Source organism: Callorhinus ursinus, unplaced genomic scaffold (assembly GCF_003265705.2).
Source record: "Callorhinus ursinus isolate GAN/ISIS: 27379988/994484 unplaced genomic scaffold, GSC_fseal_2.0 scaffold29, whole genome shotgun sequence".
NCBI classification, from domain to species: domain Eukaryota; kingdom Metazoa; phylum Chordata; class Mammalia; order Carnivora; family Otariidae; genus Callorhinus; species Callorhinus ursinus.
In genome coordinates, this window is record NW_027397091.1 from 10,874,270 (window position 1) to 10,898,806 (window position 24,537).

At 36.0% G+C, this 24,537-nt stretch overlaps 2 protein-coding genes across 7 annotated transcripts in view; one reads left to right on the plus strand and one right to left on the minus strand.

Moving 5' to 3' along the window:
- ESF1 (ESF1 nucleolar pre-rRNA processing protein homolog) overlaps nt 1-19,261 on the minus strand; it is a 62,246-nt gene extending 42,985 nt beyond the window's left edge. Inside the window, exons 1-9 of one of the 3 annotated variants that reach the window (XM_025876953.2) lie at nt 19,155-19,260; nt 18,873-19,009; nt 16,914-17,598; nt 11,004-11,395; nt 10,085-10,198; nt 8,036-8,136; nt 6,903-7,055; nt 4,792-4,906; nt 3,031-3,178 (exon numbers count right to left, since the gene is read on the minus strand). In XM_025876953.2, coding sequence (XP_025732738.2) covers nt 3,031-3,178; nt 4,792-4,906; nt 6,903-7,055; nt 8,036-8,136; nt 10,085-10,198; nt 11,004-11,395; nt 16,914-17,556 — 1,666 coding nt within the window. In that variant the 5' untranslated portion in view covers nt 17,557-17,598; nt 18,873-19,009; nt 19,155-19,260. Of the gene's footprint in view, nt 1-3,030; nt 3,179-4,791; nt 4,907-6,902; nt 7,056-8,035; nt 8,137-10,084; nt 10,199-11,003; nt 11,396-16,913; nt 17,599-18,872; nt 19,100-19,154 lie in introns of those variants that run through there. The other 2 variants (XM_025876952.2, XM_073878404.1) reach the window with 2 other exon arrangements.
- The window catches only part of NDUFAF5 (NADH:ubiquinone oxidoreductase complex assembly factor 5), a 28,092-nt gene continuing 22,806 nt past the window's right edge, over nt 19,252-24,537 (plus strand). For 2 of the 4 annotated variants that reach the window (XR_012374120.1, XR_003209381.2), the window contains exons 1-2: nt 19,254-19,568; nt 22,024-22,064. Coding sequence is in view for 1 of the 4 variants with exons in the window: in XM_025876856.2 (XP_025732641.1) it covers nt 19,350-19,568; nt 22,024-22,064 (260 nt within the window). In the remaining 3 variants the exon portion in view is untranslated. Of the gene's footprint in view, nt 19,569-22,023; nt 22,065-24,537 lie in introns of all 4 variants that reach the window. The other 2 variants (XR_003209380.2, XM_025876856.2) reach the window with 2 other exon arrangements.

The following is a 24,537-nucleotide window of genomic DNA, read 5'->3' on the forward strand; positions in this document are numbered from 1 at the left end:
AATACTAAAGAAGAATTTTATTTAATTTGACGTTCAGGTCATAAAAATAACACACATGCAAAAGGAAAACCAAAAGACAGCTATGGAAAACATTAAGCTATAAATAAAACAATATTCACCACTACTAATTTAAAATACTTATATCTATGCTTAACATTTATGGTATTTGTTGTCAGCACTAAACCTCTTACACAATTTTGTGTGACTGGGAATTCTATTAGATAAGGCAGATGAAGATGTGAATGTATCAGGGAGATAGCATCAAACAAAAACTGATAAGAAATTACAATCAAGCAACCATTTCCAAACACAGCCAGACTACATAGAGGGGAAAAAGATGTTTTTTTGGTTCTATTTTAAAAAAATGAGTTATTTTAGGCAAACAGCATATCCAACTAGAAAATACACCATTGATCATTTCAATCATCAAAACAAATTTTTAAATAAAACACAGGTAATTTGAAAACTTCTGTTTCCATTCATGGCAAGCTAGATTTTTCAAACCAACCTTTTCACAAAGGATATAAAATTAGATGAAGTATTTTTAAAATCTTCAATGGGTTTAAAAAAAGAAAAAAAAAACTTCAAAGAACTGACAAATTAGTAAAAAATTACCAAGTCAAAATCAAGAAGGGAGCACCAGGGAGTTGATCCTGTATTCAAGAATTATTTGTCCCTGAGAACATTTACTGATCCACAGAAGAAACACAGCTATGAAACTAAACTAGTTTTGGCAGCCTGGCAGGGCCAAGAGGACAAATGTTACCAGAGAAGAGGAGATTTCAACTACTATGTCCACTTTAAGCAGGGCCCAGAAGGATATACAATTAGGGTAGAAGCCAACCAGAAGTAAACCAGCCCTCATGAAGACTTGCATCACCCACAAAGTCCAAGGAACCCGAAGCCTTAAAACTTGGGACTAATGTAGTCCTATAATGACCATAGTAAATGAAAGTTCTCTGATTAGATACTCATCTCAACTACTAAATTAGCACATAAAGTTAACCATGTATACAAATAAAGGAGAAATATCTTATAAATTAACAAAAATGAACCCAAGAAGACTTAAAATACTGAAATTATCAGACATAGACTATAAAAACATGCTTACACCATTTACAGAGATAAGGATTAAAAATATCTGCAATGAATAGAAAATTACAAAAAGTGATATTGCTGATTTGAAAAATAGCCAAATAGGACTTTTAGAAGTGAAAAATACAATAACCAAAATTAGGAACTCAATGGATAGATGTAGTAACAGATTCAACACTGCTGAAATGCAAATTAGTGAACTGGAAGATAGGTCAGAAGAAAATATCCAGAACACAGCAGAGACAGACAACAGATTAAGAAATATATGAGAGTAGAAAGATGGAAGTTATAGTGGAAAGAAACAATATATATACTTAACTGGAATACCAGAAGGATAGTTTAGAAGAAATATCTGATTTAGATAACGGCTGAGAAAATTCCAAAACTGATGGAAGCTACCATGATACAAATACAAGAAACCCAACAAAGACCAAGCACACAAATAAAAAGAAATCTGTTCACAGTAAAACTGCAGAAAGGCCAAAAAAAAAAAAAAAAAAAGACAAGAACTTTAAAAGCAATCCAAGAGAAAAGAAATCTAGACAATCTTCAAAAGAATGAAAAAAAGACAACTGATTTCTCAAAAACAATAATGAAACTACAAGTCTGTAGAATATTATCATTAGTGTGGGGATGGAGAGACCTTCCCACCTACAATTTTTTTTGCCAGTGAAAGTATCTTTCACAAATGAAAGCAAAATAAGGACATTTTTATACTAAAACTCAAGAGAGTTTGACACCAACAAATAGTACCAGAACTTATCAAGGATATACATAAGGTAGAAGGAAAATGATCCTAGACACAAGGATGATATTTAAGAAAGAATAAGGAGCAAAGAAAGTGGAGAAAATGTGGCTAAATGGAAGTAAGGGCAGTTTAAATATTAATAGCCCATAGGACTTACAAAAAAATAGAATTACAATACACAGGATAGCATGAGAGGTGTTTTAAGATTCCCTGTATTTTCTAGAAGGGTAAAAATATTAATTATCATTAGACCTTAGTAAATTAAGAATGCAAGTCATAATTTCTAGGATAATTTCTAAATGAACAGAAATAGTCTATTTTCTAAACTATTTGAAGAGAAAATGGATATAAAAAATATTCAATCAATTGGGATGCCCTGGGTGGCACAGTTGGTTAAGCATCCAGCTCTTGGTTTCAGCTCAGGTCATGTTTTCAGGGCTGTGATCTTAGGATCCTGAGATGAAGCCCCACATTGGGCTCCACATAGAGTCTGCTTGGGCTTCTCTCTCCCTCTCCCTCTGCCCCTCTGGCTTGCACTATCTAAATAAATAAATAAATCTTAAAAAAAAAATGTCAATCCAAAAGAAGCTCTTAGTTTTTTTTAAAAAAACTAGGGGGGTAATAGAGTATTTTACTAGTTTGTTAACAGACTGCAAAACTATATGAATCAGGACAAATCTAAAAGGCCACGCTTTTTTGTTTGGTAAGTTTTTATTTATCTATCTATCTATCTATCTATTTATTTATTTATAAAGATTTTATTTTTTTATTTGCTTGACAGAGACACAACGAGAGAGGGAACACAAGCAGGAGTGCAAGAGGGAGAAGCAGGCTTCCCGCTGAGCAGGGAGCCTGATGTGGGGCTCGATCCCAGGGCCCTGGGATTATGACCTGAGCCGAAGGCAGATGCTTAATGACTGAGCCACCCAGGCGCCCCTGGTAACAGTTTTTAAACAAAGTGTTCATGGTTAAAGAAATTTAGGCTAAAAAAAACCTCTAAATAAAAAATTTCAAATACTGTTTGTAGATGTATATAATACTATACATGGGAATATGTTTTGCAGACAGCTTAAGAATTAGCTTGGCACTCCCTTTTAAGCTACCGCCAAAGACATATTTCCATTAACAAGTCTAGATTAGGCATCTAAATGCTTACAAATATAAAACATCAAAAGATTAACAAGTACCCTGTAGCTCCTCTTCTATCTCTTCTTCATCCTCACTAGAGGAAGCTAAGTAGGCTTGAAAATCCATGTCCAAAAGCTCTTCCTTTTTAAACTTCTTGTTGAGTGTTGTAATTCTTTCATGATCAGTCTCATCCCAAGTGATCTCCACCTTTCACCAATTAAAACAAATAAAAATAGAAGTGTCAGTAACTCTCACTCACAGAATATTTATCACTAAGCTAAAAAAGACGTAAGCTAAAACAAATAACAAATGACATGCATAATAAAAAGTATTTTACTTATGAAAGAGGAACCATTTCTATTAACCTGTACCTTTTTCCTCCTAACTCTGCTATATGCAAGCTACTCTAATATTAGGAGTAAAAACTCACCAGTGTTTCTATTAATTGTAGGGAAAAGAAATAAAACACACTAGTGAAAAAGTTAACATTACGAATCGACAAAAACATGTTTTTCACCTGGAGTTCTAAGTATTTCAGGAGGTCTACAAACTACACGAAATCTATTAATAAAGCTTTCAACAGAATTTCAGTAGGGTCCCTTTTAAAAAAGATTAAGAGCCACTGATAAGAAAGGCATCTATGGGTTGGAAGTACAGTAAACCCTCATGATACAGAAATTAATCTGTAACATGACTGGTTTGGCTCCTGTCCTCCATGAAGCCCCCATTCTCAGATAGGGTTTTGTCAGAAGTTTTAGCTTCATTACAGGGTGGGTCTCCTATTTTATTTTTTTCCTCAGGCTAATCTCCTCAGATCAGGGCAACAAAATGGGCACCAATTAACCAAGGGATCTTTAAGATAGCTGTCACTACCTTACAAGTTCTAATTACGAATTATCCTTATTCTGATAATTTGCCTGAGTGATAACCATAAAACTGCTGCTGGAACTGGTACATATGTGGATGGTATGGCCAGACCCTAGGAATTCCAGAATGGCTGTCTGGACAGACTTGCCTTGGTCATTTTTCAGTCTTGAAAATAACCTGACCCTATATTTTATGTTATTGAATCTTTTAAACTTCACTTATGGCATAATGGTGGGGTTTTACCATACTCAGTAACTAATCAAGGCCACACAGTGCCCAATACAGAATGCGACAGATGCAGTAGCTCTCTCTACCACCAGCCTATCCTCAGAAGAGCAGAGAAAAGGCAACGGGAAACCTGTGTGGTTCCTGCAGAGTCTTATCTGTGGGCAGAAGGTTTTTTTGGGGCAGCGGGGGAGGAGAAGAGAGAAGGTAGGCAGCTAAATAACAAATTAATTCAATAGAAATCTTTTGGCTGTTCATTACTAAGCAATAATGTGACATCTAATAGTCCTGAATTATTCTACTTCAATTTTTACAATTTTGGATCATATCTGCAGAAAAAAATGTGTTCCTATTTAAAATTTCCACTGGTTTTAACTATGATTTGAGGTAATCTGTTACCTCCTTCCCCCACTCCCTAGGATATTAATAACTGACATATTACTTATTAAAGAATCTAACTGAATAAGAATATATGGGAAAGACAGGAGAAAAAAAGAAACATTTGCAGGTAATTGACTCAAGCTTAAAGGCATAACAAAAATCTGAAAACAGGTTCAAACAGATGTGGTAGATAAAAATGCAAATACACTTATGTCTCACTTCTATTTGTATTTGTGCATTAAAATTTTGAATACTTTCCATTTCTAAAGATGCTATACATAAATAATAAACAAGTTCTTTTCTGAAAGCAAGAGTCCAGCCATATATTTTTAAAAGTTAAGAAATACCGTTGATGTTCCCATTGCAGCAGATGTGAAATATTTTGGTTTATATGCTGTTAAATCCACTTCTGAGGCTACGTCCTTGGGCTCATCATCAAAAGTAGTATCATCTGGTATAAACCTAAGAAACAAAGAAAAAATAAATTTATTTAAACATATGCTTTAGTGATAAACAACCAGAGTTTAGGTTCTCTTCTAATTAGTTACAGTTTATACATACATACCATACAAAAGTTTCTATAGAACACACATGTAGATGGGGCAAACAATGTTAGAAATAACCTTGGCACAAAATTTTGAAATTCATAAACTATAAATCTGTAATTCCACTAAATTTGAGTGAACTCTGTAGGTAGAAACCCTGTGTTGGGAGTCAGTTAATATGAGTCAAGTGCAAACGCACATGGGTCCCTCATGTTTCAAAAAGACCTAGACTCCTGATAGCACAGTGCTGGCTTGCTATATGATATTCTGAAGATCAAACACAATTAGTAGTGGATAAGTGTTCTGAATGTAAAGTATCAGACATATAAGGTGTCACTGAAAATAAGGAAAAAGCTTAAGGTTGATTCTTTAAGACTAAAAAAATCTTCATAATCTTATCTTACAACATTTTTTCACAAATAATTAGCTGTTAGATGTAAATTAGCCACTGTAAATTCTATGACAATGCTTAGACATTAGGCTAAAAAATAGGGGGAAAAAGCAGAATTAAATAACCCATGGTTAATATATTTAGGCTTTGTAATTTATATAGGAGATTTTGGTTCCACACACACAAAAAGCATATGATAATTAAGGCTTATTAGGTTTACACAATATCCTTCTCCAGCTATACTTTTGCAAAGACTTACTGGAAGAAAAATATCTGAAATCAATATTTTTAAATGTTATTAATATGCATGCATTTATATTTTGGGGCAGATGAAAATAAGTTTCTAGATAATTGGATGGCAGCAGAAAACTCAATTTTCTTTTCTGATGTTATGTTTAACAAAATAAAACAGGGAATGTAAATTTTTTCCATGGTCATTGATCTTATTTTCTAGGCCTGCCAGAGCTTATTCTAACATTGCATGGAAATGTCCCAAAAAGGAAACAGAGAGAACAAAATGATCTTGAAAAGAACATGTTAACATGAATTCATGAAACCCAGAGTTTGACATTCTAACAAATGTTTGGTACCTACTATTTAAACATTCAAAACAAGTACCTCCTATTGAAACTGTTAAGAGAGAAAAGAAAAAAAATACTTGTCTGATGAGATAAGCCCTTCTTGTTATAAATGCAAGCATACTAAAATCTTACCTCAAATTATCAATTCAAAATTTTTATTTGTATTTTTCTACCAGTCCAAATGCCTTTGAAGTATGAAAGCCAGGCACTATGAAATGATGCAAATTTTTTTTGGAAATTTTCATTTTGAGAACAAAGCCTCTGACATTTACCATCATTTAAGGTTTTTCAGCTTTGGGCCAGTGAAGCCTGTGCATGGGGTGAAAATAACGCCCAAGTCTGAAGACAATGCCAGCAACACCATCCATTCACTGAGCATTTAGAGCAGCACCATTCAGTGGAACTTTCTGTGATGATAGCAATGTTCTGTATCTGCTATGTCCAACATATGGCCAGTAAGTACTTGAAATGTGTCCAGTGATGAAGCAAATGAATAAATTTAAAATTTTTAAAAATTTTAATTAAACAGATATGACTAGTAGCTACTGTTATTAGCACAGGTCTAGAGGTACCAATTTATTAGCAAATTCCTTTGCCCCCACCTCAATGCTTTTTTTTTTTTTCAATTAATTCACCTGGTTCCCAGTTCTAAAAGAGAGTTGCAAAGGAGTATCACTGCATATAACCCATTATCCTAAAAACGTAGCCAATATATCTGAAATTCAGGATATAAATGTTGGGTGACTCATACACGATACTTTAGCGTTTTCTCATTATAGTTTTCTTTGTTAAGAGTGATGTTCCATAGGACAGAGTTCACCTAAACCAAAAAATCCTTTTTTACAATATGAAACAACAGAAAATACTACCAGCCTAATATCTTACTTCCTAAAATCATATTGTGCTACAAGATAAAATTGGTAAGACACATACTGGATTACCTTAAATCTATGAATGAACAACTACTTTCGAATTCCAGGCCATCACAATCCTCATAAATTTTACCAGCTGTTTCAGGAGAATCACAGTCTACTACTGCATAATAGTACTTGAGTCGTTTGAATTGATAATCTCTCAATTTTTCTCTGGAAGTCCTAAAAGGTAGAAAACTCATTAAGCTTACCTATACAGGAACACAACCTATCTTCCTTTAAAAAACAAATGTTAATTATTTCAGGAAAAATATATTACAAACTGGACTTCATCCAATCTATCTTTCCTTCGTGATTTATGGGCATTAAATATTTAAGCTCAATTTATTATTTTGACAAAGCACAGACTAGGTATTTTAATTAAAATTTAGTATCTAAAAAAGGAGAGTGTAAGAATTACATATGCTTACTCATAATTTTAACTCTTGAATAGTCATTTTTTTGTTTTGCTACCACATATAGTCCCTCAAGTAAAACTCCTGAACAAGATCACTGTATTATAAAATAAATATGCTAGGAAAGCATTAGCTCTAAGTACAAAGAAATTCCTGATCTTGTAAAATGTTTATTCCAGATTGATGTGTTGTCAAGTCTAAATGGTTTTAAGTTTAATTTCATTTAACTGCAACATACTCTTTGAGGGTCTTATTGGCTGTCTGCCACCAGTCTGTTTAACCACCATTTTTATTATGTGCACATATAGCTCCACCTAGTGGTTTAAAAACTACCTTAAAATTTTTCTACACATTATGAAAATAAAACCTGTTATCATTATTTATTTAATCCTCAAATTAAAAAATACATATATTTCAAAGGCAAACAGGATTTCAGTGACACATATATGGAAAGCAATATCTCAGGAAAAAAACAAAACTTACTAATTAAGAGCAAGGAGGCTGAGAACCCTAAATCAGTCTAATCATGGAACATTTTTCAAAACTGCAATGTTTTTGTGAATACAGAAATATGAATATACACACAAAAGGTTGTCACTTCTGACAAGCTTTAATCTGCTCTGCAACTTGTTTTAACCATAAAAGGCAGGCACAACATAAACTTTAGTCCAATTAAAGTGACCAGAATTCTGAGTTAGTGACATGAATTCATGAGATTTAGTTTTATTTTCTGTAACATATTAATACCAGTCCTTTTCAGGAGCATCTTCAGGAATACTTAATAACTCTACTGGTCCTTGAACTTGCTCTTCCTTCATCCTCTCCTTTCCAAACTCGGAAGGATATATCTAAACACAAAAAAATAAGATCAATGTAATTCATACTTTACTTTTCTTAGAACATCCAGACCTGTCAAGGTCAGGAACTCTAAGAGTTACAACTGAACTCGACGAAAACAGGAAGGATGACTCACTTCCAAACCTACTACAGGAAGCTAAAACATCCTGAGGAATCTCCTTAAAAATAGTCATTTTGGCTGGAGAGTAACAGATGTGGAGCTTAAGAACAAAAATAGAATTATCTCCTGCATACATCAACTGGGACAAGATGGTCCTGGGATCCAAGGGAAAAATTAAGAAAAGCAAAACAAGAGTCTAAGTGCTCAAGGAACTTAAAAGTAAACACACACACACAAAATGACTAATTAGTTGACACAAAATATACAAAAATGATTAAAGAAGTATATAAAACATAAAAACAATTTTATTTTATCTCTTAAGTCATATCATTTATCCAATGCTTTAAGAAATACTTTAAATAGAAAAGAACTGATGATAATCTTATCACACTGTTTAGATGGTCTTGATAAAAGAAAAAGGATTCCCTCATTGGGATTTGGTAGTTTTGTATGTTGGCTACTTTTGAGAAAAACTATAACTATATTAATTTGTATTGTTCTGATGCTACTGGCCTTAACATATTTTTGCTAACTAATACATGCTTTCCTGAGTTCTCTGCAATATGCAATCTATCAAATAGGGATTCGAGTTTTTCTTACTAATTTGAGTGGAACAGGTTTTGATGTAAAAGCTTTAAATACATATGTAGTCACATCTGTTGATTCTGTTTTTCCCTTTTCTAAGTCTAGATATTCCTACTATCCATTTCCTGAAACACAAGATTTAACAAAAACACAATACTATTTTATTCTGTTTCTGTGGTTTGAGTTTTAATTTTTTTCCCTTATTTTATCTGGAGTTTATTTTGGACTATGATGAGGTGAAGATCTGAACTAAGCTCTTTACACAAAGACTCACTCATTTGTCCCAATGCCAGGTATTCAAGCTTACTTTGGTCTATATTATAATATAAACTCTTCTATTTATCTATTTCATTCCATCAATTCGTCTTTCCATTTTCACCTGAACTTGTTAACTCTTGTAGCAATATAAAATGTTCACATGTTGTATCTGACAGGGCAAATCCTTTTATACTGATATGTTTTCCTAAAAATTTATTAGTCATTTTGACTTATTTATTCTTTTAGATGATTACTGGTAGCCTTTTTCTTTGATAGGAACTGAGATTATGCTTGAAACTACACTAAAACTATAGAGCTGACATCTTTAAATAAACAGAACAGTAATTTAGAGCTGTTTCAGGCACTGTACTAAATACTTAGTGTAAGCTTCTTATCATTTTATCCTTACAACTACCCTAGGAAATGCTAGTTATATCCACTCGTCAGGTGAGAGAACACATCTGAGAAATTAATAAAATGCCCAAGATCACATGGCATGCATCAGAATCAAGATTTGAATACAGGTCTGTCATACTGCAAAGCCTAAATTCTTAAATCACTATGCTTGCTCTCCAAAAATATGGTATCTCAACATTTAAGTTTTTCAAATTTAACCAGTGTTATAGTTTACTTCATATATATCATATATGTTTAAGGTAATTCCCAAGGATTTTACATTTCTACTGCTAGTAAAAATAGATTTTTTTCCTAACTGGTTAAGAATTGAAGAATGCAATTAAAAATATTTTATTCTGTCCCTTTACTGAGCTTTATAATAGCTTTTCAATTGATTTCTTTAGGTTTTTAAAATACATACAATCACATAACCCATCAATAGCAATAATTTTACCTCTTCCTTTCTTTTATATTTATTCTACCAGTTTTGTACCTAACTGTACCAGACAACTGCCAGATTATTTTCCTTAAAACTATGACTTAAAAAGAAGATTAAGCTTAAATGTTTAGAAATATTTCAAAATGAAATCAATTCTCACCTTTACGGAAAATATAACACCCCCTTTAGGTTTAAATGAATTGAACAGAGCTAGCAAATCTTTTGCCTTTAATCTGTCCCAGTCCATGTTGCAAACTGCTAATCGACATGTAACCTAAGAAATGAGAAAAATTAAATATTACATAATCTCTATCATTCCAATCACTTGCAAAATATACAAAAAAGTATGTGTCTTCTTTCCTCCTCAGATTCTGAAATCACCAATACAGTATTTAGCTAAGTAGTTTCAACATGTAAAAGAAAACTTTGGTTGAGTCACAGTGGTAAAACCGTCAGCAGATAAGCACTTTCTCTTACTAGGTTCTTAGTTCTTGAATCAGAACTTGATAATCAGCTGACTTTTTAACAACCAAGTTTATTGTGCTACCCATGAATGCGTATGGAGGTTGAGTATGTTACCCTACAGTATTTCCAATAGTGCACTAGGAACTGAAATATAAACTACCAGCTACAATAAGTTATCTTCTAAAACTTTCATGTGACCTGGGGCACCTAGGTGGCTCAGTCGTTAAGCGTCTGCCTTTGGCTCAGGTCTAGGATGGAGCCCAGCATCTGGCTCCCTGCTCAGCAGGAAGCCTTCTTCCCCCTCTCCCAATCCCCCTGCTTGTGTTCCCTCTCTCGCTGTCTCCCTCTCTGTCAAATAAATAAATAAAATCTTAAAAAAAAAAAATTTCATGTGACTTTTCTTTGATCTCTATTTGCTTGGACAGACATCTAATTTATATAGCTACTTTCCATATCAAGAAGTTATTTTATATCAAAAAGTTTTAATCAGAATAATCATTAAGAATATTATTTACCAATAAAGGTTTTCCCACTCAATTTAATGACATCAATTCTACCATCCATAAAAGCTACTTTTACTGTGTTTTTCATAAATAATTTATTCAAAAGTTCACCTCATCAGCCCGAGGAGCATCTTTATCTAATTCTCTCCAAGCATGCTCAAAACCAGAGTCCTCTGGCAGTAAATCTGCCATATCTTCTTCATCTTCAGAACTAGTTTCTATATTTCCTTTACCCCTTGCAAGATCAGGGCCACTGTCACTTTCATCATCATTGTCACTATCCTCATCTTCATCCTCCTCCTCAGCACTTTCACTTCCATCAACATCATCATCATCATTATCAGCTGAAGTTCTACCAGTGCCTGTAATTCCATCTTCAGATTCTTCATCACCTATTTCACTAGCACTTTCTGAATCTTCCTCCAGAGCATCTTTGTCAAACATCTTACCACCTGTAGAGTTTCCATAACCATCACTGTCTTTTGCCATTATTAGTGGAATCACTGCAAAAAAGATTAAAGGAGGGAGAAATTTAAAAAATGCAAACACAATTAAATGGAATCCAACTTATTTTGACCTCAAATGCATTAAAAATATAATTTCTATGAAACAGACTAAAAAAACGTAAATTCAGCAAAGTTGATGCTGAAGTTACTTAACAGAAATTTTGATATATACCCAGATCATACAAGTAGATTCACATATTCATTCAGTAATTACAGAGTGCCTGCTGTGTGCTAGGTGCTCAATAAAAATTATTGGCAAGAGAAGCTATCAGTGCCCTCAATGAACTTAATAGTCGAGAGGACAGATGGACAGATATCAACCAAATAAAACCAATCAAATCAATACACATAAAAAGCATACAATAAGAGTCTCTAAATAAGTATAACTGAGTTGCTACTTGAAGGATGAAGAGGAGGTATTCAAGATTAGACTAATAGATGAGGGAAATGTTCCAAACACCAAAAAAAAAACCAAACGCAAAGATCCACGAATAAGAAAAAATTGGCAAGAATGTCTCGATTGCAGATGGCCAGGAGTCAAGTAAGAAATTAAACTGAAAGTGAGGTAGGGGCCATGCTTCCCAAAAACCATGGAGAAGGTTTAGACTTTGTCATAAAAGCAGTGAGAAGCCACTGTTAATATTTTCAGAAAGAGCAACATCATCAGATTTGCACAGCGAGATCACCTTGACTAGCTATAGAAAATTGGAGGGAGTCAAAAGCAGATGTGACTACAGAATTAGAAGTATAGTACTATACTCCTAGCAAGAGATGAAGGTAGCACTAAACTGTTAGAAAGAGACAAAAAGACGTGAATGGATTCACTTCAGAGTTGCAGAGTCAGGAGGTAAAATCAACAGTAATTAGTGACAGGGGCTTGCAGTATGGGACAGAGAAGTTTTAGAAATGTCAAAGATGAGTTCTAGCTTCCTGGCGTGCAGAGCTAGCTAGCTAACTGGATAAACATGTGATGTTGGAAAAGAACCAGTTTGCTGTTTGGTAGAGGTACATCATGAGTTCAGTTTTCAATATGCTGAATTTGAAGTGCCTTTGAATCGCATAAGAGGAGATATAAAGAAGGCTGCTGGCCGTCTGAGTCTACAGCTCTGAAAAGTTGCACGCTGGAGATAAAATTTTTCACTCATTCATGTGTAGTAATAACAGAAATTGTGATGTGGATGAGATCACCTATGCAGAGCAAAATAGTAAGTTTTCTGCTAAATCTTGAACTTTGTAACTAACTATGGCTAGCGATATACGAAAAGTAAGACTGTTTTTACTTAAGTTGGATTTTTTAGCCCACATAACTTTGAAAAAACTCATTTTCTATTTCTAAAGCAATCGTATGATTCTATTGTGGGTATATGTGTATGTTGATATACAGTATCTTACACATTTTATTCACCTTTAAGTTGGAGCTTATGTTTCTGCTTACAGGCTCTGCTTGTAGAATTAAAAAATAAATTTAAAAGCTTAACACTTGGAATGAAATTCGAACTTAGTTTTTCCCTTGGTCCTATAATCTTATAATAGTCATTCATTGACCAAATATTTATTATCTACTATGTAAAATGCATTGAGCTCAGGAAAGGGAAAAGGGAGATGGCTTGTAACATGATCTAACGCTCTTGATAGGTTCATAAACAAAAAGAAATTGTTTACTAATTTATGAAGCTATGTTCTAAAGTAACACAGAAGAGACATCTAAATTTCCCTGTAGAGAGATATTTATAATAAGAAAGGCTTCACGAAGATACCATTTGACCTGAGGCTAAATGAAAAAGAGTTCTGCTAGGAGGAAAAGAAATGGGTTTTTATTTTATCTTTGAATTTTTCATTCAAAGATAACTGGATGGTTATTTTGGTACATAATTCCCTAAATTTGTTTTCTATGATGTACCCACGTAAGAGAGTGGGGGAACATAAAAAATAGCCAGTAGGTGTGAAAAAGCAAAAAAAAATGCACGATTGTTAAGTTCTGCATATGGGATTAGGAAAACGCCACCACAACAGTGAAAGAAAGTTACTACGAGACAAGCATCAGAATTCACCTTTAGCAATATGCTCAGAAATAACACCTCGGGGGCTTAGCTTTATCTAATATTGCAATATTTCTCAAGCATCAGTCATTATTATACCATTAAACGATTTTTGCATTTCACTGTTTTTCATTAAACTGAATTTTTTTAAGTTAAAAAAATCAGATTTGTTCTAACAGATGTAATATAGTGATTACATTTTTTCCTAAGATGTTGAAACAAATACATACCTATTAACATAAAAAAGTTTGAGTATCATCTCACATATGCCCTGTTTTCACATATGACAATGGTACACATACGTGTACCACATACATATGTGGTACACATACCACACTCTGGGTTGTATAATAAAATGATACACGCAAGACTTAAAAAAGATCTAGTATTTTAATATTTTTGACAACATCAAGTACATTCAGAGTATTGATTCATTCAGTAAATATTCGCTCAGAGTCCACCATGTACTGGCTAGATAATGTGGGATTATCTCTATTCCTGGATGGTACTGCTCCAATAGTAACTGTAAACAGTACTTACCTAGCTACCTAAAAAAAATGCTTTATAAATGTAATGAATGCTCATTGCAAAAAACTTAAGAAAATATGGTTTAATTATGGTTTAATTAAGAAAATAAAAATGACTGGTAATTTTTCATTCAAAGATAACTGGATGGTTATTTTGGTACATAATTCCCTAAATTTGTTTTCTATGATGTATCCACTAATTTTTTTAAGTAGCTAATCATACAGTTTATACTATTTTGTAACTTATTTTTAAAACTTCATATATCATAAACATGTTTGGATATATCACAATTTATTTAATCAATTCCCTAATGATTTATGTTACTTTCAAAATTTTAAAAACAATGCTAAGATGCACATTCTTTGCACAAAAGCCCAATTATTTACTTAAAATAAGTTCTTAGGGGTGCAATGCTGGGAATCAACATTTTATGACCCATAATACCAAACTGCACTCTTCACATCACCTTTACGTTGTAGCACTTAAAAAGCTCTCTGCAGGAGCGCCTGGGTGGCTCAGTTGGTTAGGCATCTACCTTTGGCTCAGGTCATGATCCCAGGGTCCTAGGATGGAGTCCTGCACTGGGCTCCCTGCTCAGTGGGGAGTCTGCTTCTCCCTCTACCCCTTCCCCCCTGCTTGTGATCTCTCTCTCAAATAAATAAAATCTTAAAAAAAAAAAAAAACTCTCTGCACACAGTAGTTGCTGGTAGCTGATGAATAATGAACAAAAGATGTTTACATATGAAGTCACTAATCCCTACTTACACACACTGCCTTTCTAGACTGTGGAACCAATGTAAACTACTGGAAGCAATATGAGGCGGTAGAAAGATTTTACAAAGACTTGAGTTGCAGGCCCAGCTCTGTGTATCCTCACATAAATCACTTTAGCCTTGTTTCCTGATTAATCTATCCTAATTTCTCAAGCTTATTGAGAAATTTTAATAAAAAAAGGATAGGCAAAAAGATTCTATAAAATCAATCCAAAGGATTATATGGATATGTTTTATTAATCCAGTGCCCTAAATCAAGTGAAATTTAAGATGCTAGACTGACTTGCCTCACAATCTCATCATCAAACAAACCTTGCTGCTGTTCCTATTCTTATTTTCCAATTTCAGTAACCAAACTCCTATCCCTTTCCCTATACCTCAGTTTGCTGCCTGGTTCACTACAAATGGAAAGAGATCCCACTCTTACCTCCTAGTTCCTGCTATCTAGAATTCTATCCACTGCCTGATACCTCCTACCTTTCAAATGTGATCTCAGCCTGTCAAGTCCTCTCTGACTTTTTCCCAATGCCTATCCTCTTGTAATCATGGCCAGCCTTTGGCTCATCTGAATACCAATTTTTCAGTTAACAACATAAACAACAGGCAACACCAACACTCAAAATTTCTTGCTACTGGAGGGGACACCAAATTTTAATAAGCTCAGTAAACAAGTAAGTATGAACCAGAATCAGATGTTTCTTAGTTCCAAACAATCTTTTCTAGATGTATTACTCACTTACCCCTTCAGAGATCTTATTATCTAATCAAATGGGGATACTGATTTCTTCTGAACATATCCAACCATATCTTTGCTCAAAAAGTCCATTCTATACAGAGTGCTCTGGTCTCTCAATTTACTTTTTCCAAACCCTATGGTACTTCCCTTAAGTTTTTCTCTGGTTACCATAACTTGAGTGACCTCTTCCTCTGAATTCCCACAGCCCTCTGCTAAACATCTTTTATGACACTATTATTTTATTATGTTACAGATCTAATTTCTTCCACTTTAGATATGTGGTGTCCAGTATGTAACCTGCAGCCACATGTGGCAACTGAGCACTTGTAATGTGGCTCGTCCAAATTTTATACTTGAGATTACTATGAAAATAGAATGCAAACTATGCCATTAAAATTTAAGTTGATTACACATTAAAACAAATTTTTGGTGTATTAAATAGAGTACGTTACTAAAATTAATTTCACCTTTTTTCACTTCTTAATGTGTCAACTAGAAAATTCAAAATTACACATTTTTTTACTGGACAGTGCTGCTTTTGGCTGGTGCCACTGTAGAGTTTAGCAGGCTTTTATTTGCAATACAGGATCTTGGATCTTGGGAAGGGCTGAAATCAAGATCAAATCCACTCAACAAGCTATGCACCTTGCAGAGGTGCTGTGTCTGTTCAGGGGGAATAAACCCACTGCTTCACTCAAAGATGCTGTCCCTTACCAAACTGCGAACTCTAAGAGCTCTATGTATCCAAAAGGGCATAACTTTTTCTTTTTAAAAAAAAAGATTTTATTTATTTATTTGACAGAGAGAGACACAGTGAGAGAGGGAACACAAGCAGGGGGAGTGGGAGAGGGAGAAACAGGCGTCCGGCGGAGCAGGGACCCCGATGCGGGGCTCGAACCCAGGACCCTGGGATCATGACCTGAGCTGAAGGCAGACGCTTAACGACTGAGCCACCCAGGCGCCCCAGGGCATAACTTTTTCTAATTTGCACAGGCATCATATAAGCTAGCAGTAGCCCCAAGATGGGGGACCATGTCTTACTCATTTTCTACCTGCCACATACTAGTTACTAAAAGTAGTTGAATGAAGGATGGATGAACACACAACTCTACTAGCCCTTTTCAGACACACCTCTTCTTACCATGTGATGACAACATATAACACTTTATCTGGCTAAAGAATATAGCTCTCACTAGTGCCTACCACAAATCAAAATCATTCATTAGCCTTAAGTTTTCCTCTCTTAGCCATTATAGCACCAAATAAAAAATTAATAATCATTTTATGGCATTTTTTTCTTTCACAGCTTTATACTCCCAAATAAGCATTTGATCATTCCCATTATATTATGAAAATACTATATATGCTTTCTTAAAAAAAAAATCAGTATAAAAATAAATAATGTAATATCAAAGAACCTATAATTCTTTCCAACCAACCTGATTGCATTTCTCTTCTTGTCTCGGAGTACTTGACCTTGGGAGATTTCACAGTTTCAGAGGGGCCCAAGTCTCCTGTGCTTAGTTTTCCTTTGGGACATGAGTCTGTACAGTGCTGAACAATGCTTTTCTTCTCTGTTGCACTTTTTTGTGTAAATTTTTCTCTGTCTTTCTTGGGACTTATTTTTGAATCTACCTTCTCAGATTTGCATGACTTTTTCATTTTCTGGATTCTGTCAGAGTTATCTGAATCATTTTTATCTCCAGAATCCTTTAGATTAATTTTCTTGGTTTCTTTCTTTTTCTCCTCAACTAGATTTTTTGATTCTATTTTGTTGTTAGTCTGGGGTTTTTTCTTCTTCATTTTCTTTTGGTTCAGTGCTTTATCATCTTCATCAGATAGATCTGAATCAGAATCTGAAAGGTCGTAAAAACGTTTCAAGTCCTCTGTAGTGCTGTGGTTGATGGGGCGTCCTCTTTTATCTACAGCATAATTCAACTTGAACCTTTTGTCATGAAACATTGCTCGAAATCTCTTGTCAATTTTGACTTTTCGATCCTTTTCTGGCATTTCCCAAAATCTTGGGTCTTTTGTAACCCTCCTAAACCGCTGGTCACTCATTATTTCTTGTTTGGATGCCATTTTTAAATGCCTGACTGGACAAATGCTTGAAGAAATAAAATCCTAAAAAGTAAAACAAATATTACAATAATGGATTAGTTAAAAAAGATGCTTCAGGAAAAAATGCTAATTCACAATATATTCTAAGTTAAATATAAATAAAGGTAACACATCCAATTTCATTTCCCAACTTATTCTGAGTCACATTCAGAAAAACAAAAACTATCAGACTATCCTCTTTTGCTTATAGAGCATTTGGAGGAATAAATTTAAGACAAAACCAAGCAGAATTCCAGGGCTTTACAGAGGGAGACAAACGCTTACTAGCCAATTGCACTCACTTAGAATTTCTACATTTCTTTTTGTATACCTGTGTACCTGTTACAAGTTAAAAGCTAATGTAATCAAAAGCTTCCCAAGCCTCAGTTGGTCCTATTTGTCTCTTCACATTCTGGTCCCATTCTTTCTGTTAGTCCTTACTTCATGCTACTATTCTACAAGCCTASTCTCCTAACTAAACAGACTCGAATCAATTCAGATTCAGCTCACAAAATTCCCTCTTTAAATCCGATCATCCTTCAAAAACCATATAAATTTTCATCCCAGCTATTAATAAACATCTCTTCTCTGTGTAATTTCTTATTCTATAAGTAAGGCCCAAGTGGGCTGGTTCTCCCCAAAACATAATTAGACTGTGTGTGTGTGTGTGTGTGTGTGTGAGAGAGAGAGAGAGAGAGAGAGAGATTAGTACTGTTCCCTTGAAAACAGTAAGGGTTTAGCATCTCGATTTGATTTTTGCACAGCTAAGAGTCATTGACTTTTTTTTTAAGATTTTATCTAAACATTTGTCAGAGAGAGAGAGAGAAAGAGAGAGACAGCGCACAAGCAGGGGGAGCGGCAGGCAGAGGGAGAAGCAGGCTCCCCTGCTGAGCAAGGAGGCCATGGGGCACTGGATCCCAGGACCCTGGGATCATGACTGGAGCCGAAGGCAGACGCTTAACCGATGAGCCACCCAGGCGTCCCACGAGTCATCGATTATTAAGAACAAAAAGGAACTGATCAAACAGGGTAGCAGTGCTTTGTTTTGAAAGCAAGGCTTATATTTTTTCCTTAAATTTGAAAACAATTTTTTTATACGTTAAAAAAAGACACATAGGTTTCAATGATGCACTTACACACGTAAGCATTTACCCCTCTGAACAAATAGGGAACAAGGTAGGTACCATCTCATCCAACTATTAGTGACAATGCATATATAGGTTTACAACGAAAGCATTCAATAAACGTCAGATATTCAGACAGAGATGGGTGACCTGACCTCACCTTCCGATGCCCACCTTCAACTCCACAGCCCACTCTCCCGTCTACCGACCCTCTAAAGCGGAGAACACCAGGGTGGTCCTAGAACGGCGATCTCCTTCCTAACCCCAAACCTCAGGGTACGGCTACTGGGCTGAGGTCCCTCGACAGGACCCTGGAGAGGACAAAGGAAGTCTGAAAAATGAGACTGGAATGGCAAAAAAAAAAAGGGCGCAACCCCTTATGAATCCAAAGAAGACCCTGTCAAAGACTGGTTCGGCACCCTCCACAGCCTTTCTTGGAAACCCAAATCCACTAACCTCCTCTGAGCTTTCGCCGAGTCTCACGTGCGACACACACCCACAATCCTCCGCGTGACGCTCCGCCGTGATGGCAAGAGAACTGGGCCAAACTACTTCCCCTTTCCCCTCCGCGGCGATCTCCGGCGCAGGCGCCGGAGCCGCGGTGGCGCATGCGCAAGATAAGTGCACCTGCAAGTGGCGTCACCGTTGGACATGCTGGGGCTGGGCGGTCTTTGGCTCTTGTGGCGACGACCTCCTGCCGCGGGGGTCCCAGCAAAGAGCCTCCGCCTCAGGAAGGTCGCCTCCGGCGTCTCTCCGGGCAGCACCTCGCCCAGAGCCTTAAATATCTTCGACCGGGATCTGAAGAGGAAACAGAAAAACTGGGCGGCCCGGCAGCCTGAGCCGATGAAGTTTGACTACCTGAAGGAGGAGGTGAGCCCGCGGGGCAGTGGGGGAGGGCGGCGCCGAGCTCTGGCGCCGGTTCGGGGGCTCCGGCCAGGTCCCAACCGACCCCAGCTGACCCCACCCGCCGGTGACCTTGAGCAGCTGCCCTGCCCGTCTCAGCGTCTACTGTAATCACTGAAGGGGTGGGTGAGGTTATTTGTAAGGTGCTATTCATTCATTCAGCAAATATCGCTTGAGTTACAGCTCTGTCCTGGGCAGAGTAAGACCGCTGCCCTCAGGAGGTTTCATTCTTGGGGGCGTCGGTGAACAAGAAATGTAATTTCAGCCAAAGAAGTAAGGTGAGGTACTAAAGTGAAGTGGTATAATGACTGCGATGGTCAGAGAAGGCCGCTCAGGCAGACGACATGATGAGGAATTAGGCAAGCTAAGATCTGGAGGGAATAGCCTTATAAGCAAAGGGAAGGACAAGTGAAGAGTTTCTGAGATGGAAAGAACCTTGTTGAGACCTCCAGTGAAGCTTCCGTGAAGGAGAGAGTGGGAGAGGAGGTCAGAGGGAAGGCGCAGGTTATTAGGGCTGCAGATAAGAACTTTGGATTTTCTCGTCTAACTGAACTGCCCATTCAGTGTGGTAATCTCTGGCCACATGTGGCTATTGAGTGCCTGAAATGTAGCTAGTCCAGTTGAGCTGTGCTGTATCTGTAAAATACACTTGATTTCAGTGACTTAGTGTGAAAAAAGGATGCAAAATATATCATTAACAGTTTTTTTAAATCTTGATTACGTGTTGAAATTGTAGTTTTGATATATTGGGCTAAGTAAAATATGTGAAAAATAATTTCTCCTGTTCCTTTCTACTTTTTAAAAGTGGCTATTAGAAAATTAAAATGACACATATGGCTCTCATTGTTTTTCTCTTGGTCAGTACTGTTCTAGAGGAATGTGAGCCAGTTGAATGGGTTTTGTTTGTTTTTTGGGGGGGCGGGTTGGGAAGAGTCAGCCCTGGGACTAGATCTCACAGCCCTGAGATCATGACCTGAGCCAAAATAAAGAGTTGGTCACTTAACCAACTGAGCCATCCAGGCGCCCCTAGCCTGTTGAATTAAGCAGTGGAGTGATAGGATCTGATTTATGTTTTAGGAAAAGTAATTAAGATAAATTAAGATCTCAGATTTGTGCTTGTTTGAAAGACCTCTTCCTCTGTCCAGGTGGACTAGAAACAGGGTTTCTACTCTCTGGACACACAGCACCAAGTTCAGGCCTAAGTAAATATTTCTTTGAGGATGAAGCAAAATTGAAGTTAAGTGTAGTGAACTCTTTAAAGCCGAAGCAAGAAACAGTTTTTGAGCTCTGTGCAAGCTTGCTCTGACCAGATGATGACTGTGTTCGTTCTTAGGGTTCATAATGACCTGTACTGAGAAGATGTATGTTTCTAACCACTCTTCTCCAAGCAAAGCGTATAGATCTGGTATACCTCTTGCCCTTCCCCTACTACCCCCAGAGCAAATACACATATGTTCTGAACTTCCAAGTCCTAATAGAAACTCTGGGATGTTTATGAAGGAATAGTAGAATGTGAGGAATATTTCTCACATCTTTATTCTTGACAGATGAAGCTAGCCTAGCAAAGAGGAAGCACCTACTTTATGGCCTTTTTTAGATTGGGATGGGATTGGGGAGAATAACATAAAGTGCAATTTCTTCAGATTTGGCTGACTTTCTAATTTGCACATGTTCCTTGGAAAAGTTGTTTACTTGTTTAGTAGTTCCACAGAATTTCTTAGGTGTCTTCAGATAACAGAGTTTTGTTTGTTTTGTTTTGTTTTAAAGATTTTATTTATTTATTTGACAGAGACACCAAGAAAGGGAACACAAGCAGGGGGGAATGGGAGAGGGAGAAGCAGTCTTCCCACTGAGAAGGGAGCCCGACACAGGGCTTGATCCAGGACCCTGGGATCATGACCTGAGCCGAAGGCAGATGCCCAACAACTGAGCCACCCAGGCGCCCCTAAATAATAGAGTTTTTAAGTGATCATTTATACATTGATCTGTAATAAACCATAGCTAACAATATTTTTTCACTTTCATATACCTCATGCTAATATCTGTGGACAATAATGTATCTGTTATGCTCCTGTTGCTTCTTATCCTTGTAATCTTATATAGAACATACAGTGTAAAAGCCAGATATATACATATTCATGAATATTTAGTCTTGGATTCATTAAATGGACTTCTGAAGTAATTTGCCTGAATTTGTTTCCTGGGATAGTTTAATTTATGGTGTTTATAACTTATGGTCAAATTTATATAATTTGTGGTCAAATTGAAAATGGGATAGAGAGAAGTACTTATCAACATGTTGAAACATAAGTAATAATCCACAGGTTTATTGAATTGTGGATTATTGAATACTAGAAAAAGTGTTGCTTCTCTTTTAAACCTACTCAACTTATATACATCATTGCTGCTTGTAATCCTTCAGGTTGGAAGTCAGATTGCAGACCGTGTGTACGACATAGCCAGGTAAGTGATGATTATCATAATAAAATACAATTAACTTTGACTGAAGATTCAAGAGATTGAATGCTGAGAGCTTAATGTCTTGAATGGCAGAATCTGGAGGAATTTATTACCAGGATTAGTGATTTTAATCACACTCTTAAGTTCTTTTTTTTTTTTTTTGAGAGAGAGAGCAGGGGCACAGGGAGAGGGAGAAGCAGACTCCCCACTGAGCAGGGAGCCCGATGTGGTGCTTCATCCCAGGACCCTGGGATCATGACCTGAGCCAAACACAGATGCTTAACTGACTGAGCCATTCAGGCACCCCAAGTCTCTCCCTTTTTATGTCTGGAGAACAAGTGTTCCTTTTTTTTTCCTTTTTGCCAAAAAAAAAAAAAAAAAAGAATGAATAGAAGTACAACTCATAGCTTCTCTATGAGCCTGAATGACTGATCCAATTTCATTTGGCTAAAAGCCAGTAATGAAAACATTGCTCCAAAAATGGAGGTAAAAATTGACCACCTGTGAATTTTTAAGATTTAATAAACCTAGCTTTAAAAGTTTAACTATAATTAACAACAGAATCTTTACTATCTCAGTGAAGGAAATCTACCTAGATTTGTTCCCCACTCAGGTTATATGAGACTGACCATTTTATCTTAAGTATTGTTAATGGCAGTAGGGTTCTATGACAATTATATAGAGGCACATTTGAGAAGAGAACACTTTAATGAAGTATTAAAACCTTGATGAATTCATTGCTCTGTATTAGGCATAACAATTTTACAAATTCAGGTTTACAGCTGTGTGGCAGGAACCACATAAATAATGGTTAAATAATGTCTTTACTGTAGAATTTTTCTGTGATGTTAGCAAATCACTTTTGTGTGCTCTTTTGTTTAAAAGACATCCATTAAATTGGACCAACATGGGATGAATTTATTACATTTGTTTATAAAAGGGGAATTTTTTTAAAATCAAAAATTCAAGTCATTTTTTTAAAGATATTCTTGCTACTTAAAAGAATCTTGGGATGAATTGATTTCATATGGCAAAAAATGTCTCATTGTTACAAATAATCACCCCCATTTCATCTGTTTACTTCCATTATTTTAAGGCTCTGAAACAAATAGCTAGTTCTCTGTACTGCAGTCATTCATTTGCCTGTATTTTAGGCCATTTATTAAAAATGAAACATTAAATTTTCCAAATCAGTATGGATTTTATAATCTTTTATGTCATAGTACTGAGCAAAACATAGATCTACAGAGAGACCTGTGATTATGGCTAAAAACACGTCTTAAACTAACATTAACTCTTTGGAACTAAATTATTAAAAATACCAGTCTAAAAAAATACCAGTGTAAATGCCCTTGCACTAATGTTCTATTTTTACAAAGTATAGTTTATATTGTCCACACTGATGTTTTGTTGATTCTTAAAAAACTAACCCCGCAGATTATTAAATGTCTTATTTGTGGTATCTGAAGTCCATTTAATAGTGTTATAATCTGGGGACTCCTGGGTGATTAAGCAGTTGGTTAAGCGTCTGCCTTTGGCTCAGGTCATGATCCCAGGGTCCTGGGATTGGGCTCCCTGCTTAGTGGGGAGTCTGCTTCCCCCTCTCCTTTTGTCCCTCCCCCCACTCGTGCACTCGCCCACACACTCTCTCTCTCTCTCTCATGAATAAATAAATCTTTTAAAAAAACTTATAATCTGTGGTAATAACAACTCATAACCAACTTCTGTTGAGCATTTGTACTGTGCTAGATACTTTAAATGCACCATTTCATAAAATTCTCTTGAGGGAGGTAGTAACTTTTCCATTTTATAGATGGGGAAACAGATTCAGTAAGATTAAATCACTTGTCCATGGTCACAGAGCCAATAAATTACAGGCCCAGAATTCTAAATCATGTCTTTCTGATCCCAAAGCTTGTGTACTTTACCATGTCATACTGCCTGTGTTCACAATCAAGATAGAAGGCATTATGTAAATAAATGGTTCTGTCTTACCACCAGTTCTCCAGCTGTGTACTGGTGGTCTATATTTTTGACATAAGTTTTTAACAGAAATTCAAAAAGGACTGCCAATTTTGGTTCCAATATAAAAAATGTTACTAGTGGATAAAATTTTAAGTTTTCTTGTCATATGAAATTGGCTTACAATTAGATGTGTGAACTGGCTTTGTATGACATATATTTAGAGGAGGCAATGTAGTATGGGGGATAATAATTCTGGGTCAAAATTCTGACTAACTGAATTCAAGTTCTGACTACTGCTTATTAGTTGAGTGACCTTGGGTTGACTTACTTTGAACACTTACTGCTTTGAACCTGCTAAGATTTCTTTTTTGTTTTTAAGATTTTATTTATTTATTTGACAGAGAGAGAGAAGAGAGACAGTGAGAGAGGGTACACAAGCAGGGGGAGTGGGAGAGGGAGAAGCAGGCTTCCCGCCGAGCAGGGAGCCTGATCCGGGGCTTGATCCCAGGAC